Source organism: Opisthorchis viverrini (genome assembly GCF_000715545.1).
Source record: "Opisthorchis viverrini unplaced genomic scaffold opera_v5_10, whole genome shotgun sequence".
In the NCBI taxonomy this organism is placed as follows: Eukaryota; Metazoa; Platyhelminthes; class Trematoda; order Opisthorchiida; family Opisthorchiidae; genus Opisthorchis; species Opisthorchis viverrini.
Window position 1 is genome coordinate 2263002 of NW_008751666.1, and position 3097 is coordinate 2266098.

Below are 3097 nucleotides of genomic sequence, written 5' to 3' on the forward strand. Positions count from 1 at the left end.
TGCATTCTTAGCGCCTGAGTCCTCCAATGCCTTCGAAAGACGCTCTAATTTCGCGTCGAGTATCCCGATTAAAGCGGAACACTGGCAGTGGTCTTTCGGCATCTGCACTGGGGATTGGGTACCGTTTCGGGGGACTACTCTCTTCGCTACGGTATGCATTGCACCCTTGACGTAGAGGCAGCTGGCACAGACAAACGGATCAGGAGAGTTGGCTAGTCGGCTTATCTGGTCGTCCTGTAAACCCGTGCATTTGAAATGCCACCAGGCCTTGCAGGCGTGGCATTGCATACTTCGTTTGACGTTCGACGGGCAGCCATTCCAAGTTTTTCGGGTTGGTTTCACTCTTATCGCTAAGCGGCTGTCGTTCATCTGAATGACACAAAAAAGGTGTAGCATTGCTCTCTATGTTCTCAGCGCGAAGCAGTATGCTTGCCAGCGCGAGGACTCGCACCAATAAGTGTCTAACAGTGCTTTAAACTGGCTTCTAGGAGCGTGGATGGCCGTCGGCGGAAGGTTATTCCACACAGCCATTACCCGAAATGGAATTTTTTGCCTAATGAATGCGTGCGCTCTGAGCTTCAAAATCTTTTACCATGTCCCCGCCGTGTGTTTGCTGGGCCAATGGTGAAAAAACTGTTGGCTAAGCCTTGTTCAAACAGAGCATAGATAAGAATTAGGTTCCCTCGGAGGCAACGATACTCCAGGGAAAGAGGTCAAGCACCGCGAGACGCGTTTCGTAGTCCCCAGATTTGAGGCCGACTGATTCGAGGCACCTCTGACGTAGACCCCATAGATTATTTGGAATTTCATGCGAGTAATACGGGAGAAGGTGCGCCGAATCATCCGTAGAACGGCGGATGTCTTTTTCGCCGGTATATACCCCCTCACCCGAAAAGCCTGCTCAGTCTAACCAAGATGCTTCTATCACCTAGTGTATGCATCTGTCTCACGGCGAATATTGTTGGTTTGATTTGATTTGAGCATCAAATGTCACAGTGAGGGTTGCAACCTCAAAATTCGGTTTCTAGCGCCCATCGGACATCGGAAAGTGTAACCTTACGGATGTTTTGATCATTACAGTGTTCATCATACGGAAGCCAGGGAGCAAACAAAATCAAGTAATTTGAAATTTCAGGACTCTGAAAGAGACTTGTAGCGAGTGGAAGGGAAATGTAGACAGTATATACACCAATATGCAGGCGTTAGACCTACGGCGTGTATGCAATTCTAAAACCGACAACAATTATGTATTTTTTTACATTGCAGCTTAGTCGTCTAAATATTGTCAAGCAGACTTACGTTCAAGACGTTTTCTGAACATCATAACTGTGGTCAAATCTTTACCTCGGCGCAGCAGTAAAAAGACAAGATGGAAGCCGGATTACAAGCGGTGCATAAAAAACTTACCTTTTACTGTAAACCCGTGGCGTTTTCCGCCAATAGGCATCCGGCTAAGGCAAAATGTTTTGGAGTTTATAATTTCGTGTGTTAAGATATCTTAGCATAATACGTGTCAACGTGACTTCATCATTTCGACTACTTGTTTTATTGAACTATATTCCAAGGCCAAAATCGAAAATAGTGCTTAATAAGATCTCTCTACTTGCCGGAAAATAGGATTCACTTAAAATGAAGGGATTTTGCATGTGGTTCAAGGGCTACAATATTTCGTTAGAGTTTTTAGCGCCTACGATACACTGGGTACCGCAAATTTTGCGAGGTTCGCGCATGTATTTAATTATTCTGCTATCACCCACCGATGCAGACAAATCCAGCGGCTTTCAGAGTAATAAACTTACTGATGGCGTTCCACTTAACAAATAAAAAGCGCAAATATCATGAATTTTGTGTGACGAATTTCGGTAGGCTGGTTACCTGAAAAATTGCCGGATGTAGCGCTTGAAGCACTCATGACCAGTTTACAGGCAGAAAAGCTTATCATAATAAATGGCGGAGAGTAGTATGTTCTCCGCAATCAGCTCCAGGGAGGTGTCAGGTACCGTGCATTTGTGGATGCAAATCGTTAGCTACTAAGCGTAGCGTCGACCGTTAGCCGCCGCTTGTAAAACAAGAAGAAGCCTTCAACATTTTGTCGAATTCATCCAGCGGAACTGTCGCTGTTCACTTAGTACGGTCAAGTGAGCCTAGGTAGTTGCACTACTAACATATGGCTATGGATCCACGATTTCCAGCGAACCGGCGAGTTGCCATTTACGTTGATCGTGACGGAGAGCCGAATAGGCTCACTGAAGGCGTATGACCAACAGACGTATATCAGTCTCAACTGACAAATTCAGTGATCCAACTGGAACGAGATGAAAGTTTGAACCCTATAAGGCTACTGAAATATCACGTGTGTCCTGGTGTAAGGGGGAAAGCCCTTAACCGTGAGGATGCTTGTTAGCAAACGCCAACAAAACAGCCAAACTCTTAGAAAGGGTAGTAAACCTCTCATATGCACATATCTTTTTATAAACTGAACATTCTCATGCCTCCTCTTGAACTTTCATGAACATTCGTTGGTTATCACGCAACTGTAAACGAACGCTGGAAAGCAGCTCCCTAAGTTATGTATTAAATCTTACCTTAAATTAGACGCAAGGCGGGATTACGAAAAAACACATTTCCGGCTTGTCTCATCGCCGGCGGCTAGACGCACAATGTATTTTTCTGCAAAACGCCTGCGGACGAAATAAAAACCTTAACGTCAAAACGTTGCACTTCTTTTCATATATGCGTAGACTGAAACCCCCCTCATCTGCCTTTATTTTTTTGCGATTTGTTTTAATCGATGACATTTGAAAATTATTGGCGCACATTCGGCTTTGAACTTCGTTTGCTATGGCTTCGGAAGTGGCTTTCGTTGAGAAATTTGTGGGTGTATCGTTTTCATCCTTCATGGCATTTGAGAAGACCTTAAATCAATACATTAAGGATAACTCTGTGATATTTGTGCGTTCATCCAGTAACCGAAGCACCAACACTATTTCGCGTTACGAATGGGTGTACTACAAATGCAGCAGGCGCCCTCCAAGAAAAACGGAAAGCCATGGAATCCGAGGAAGCTAGTAAGCCGAGCGTAATTTCTAATAAAAAA

The 3097-nt window shown here is 44.6% G+C and overlaps 1 protein-coding gene across 1 annotated transcript in view; it reads right to left on the minus strand.

Annotated features, from left to right (window-relative positions):
- Positions 1–396, minus strand: part of T265_00982 (hypothetical protein) — a gene marked incomplete at both ends in the record, with an annotated part of 4572 nt that extends 4176 nt beyond the window's left edge. Inside the window, one exon of the mRNA XM_009164897.1 lies at positions 42–396. Within this exon, the coding sequence (XP_009163161.1) occupies positions 42–396 (355 nt within the window). The remainder of the gene's footprint in view (positions 1–41) is intronic.
- Between the last annotated feature and the right edge of the window lie 2701 nt (positions 397–3097).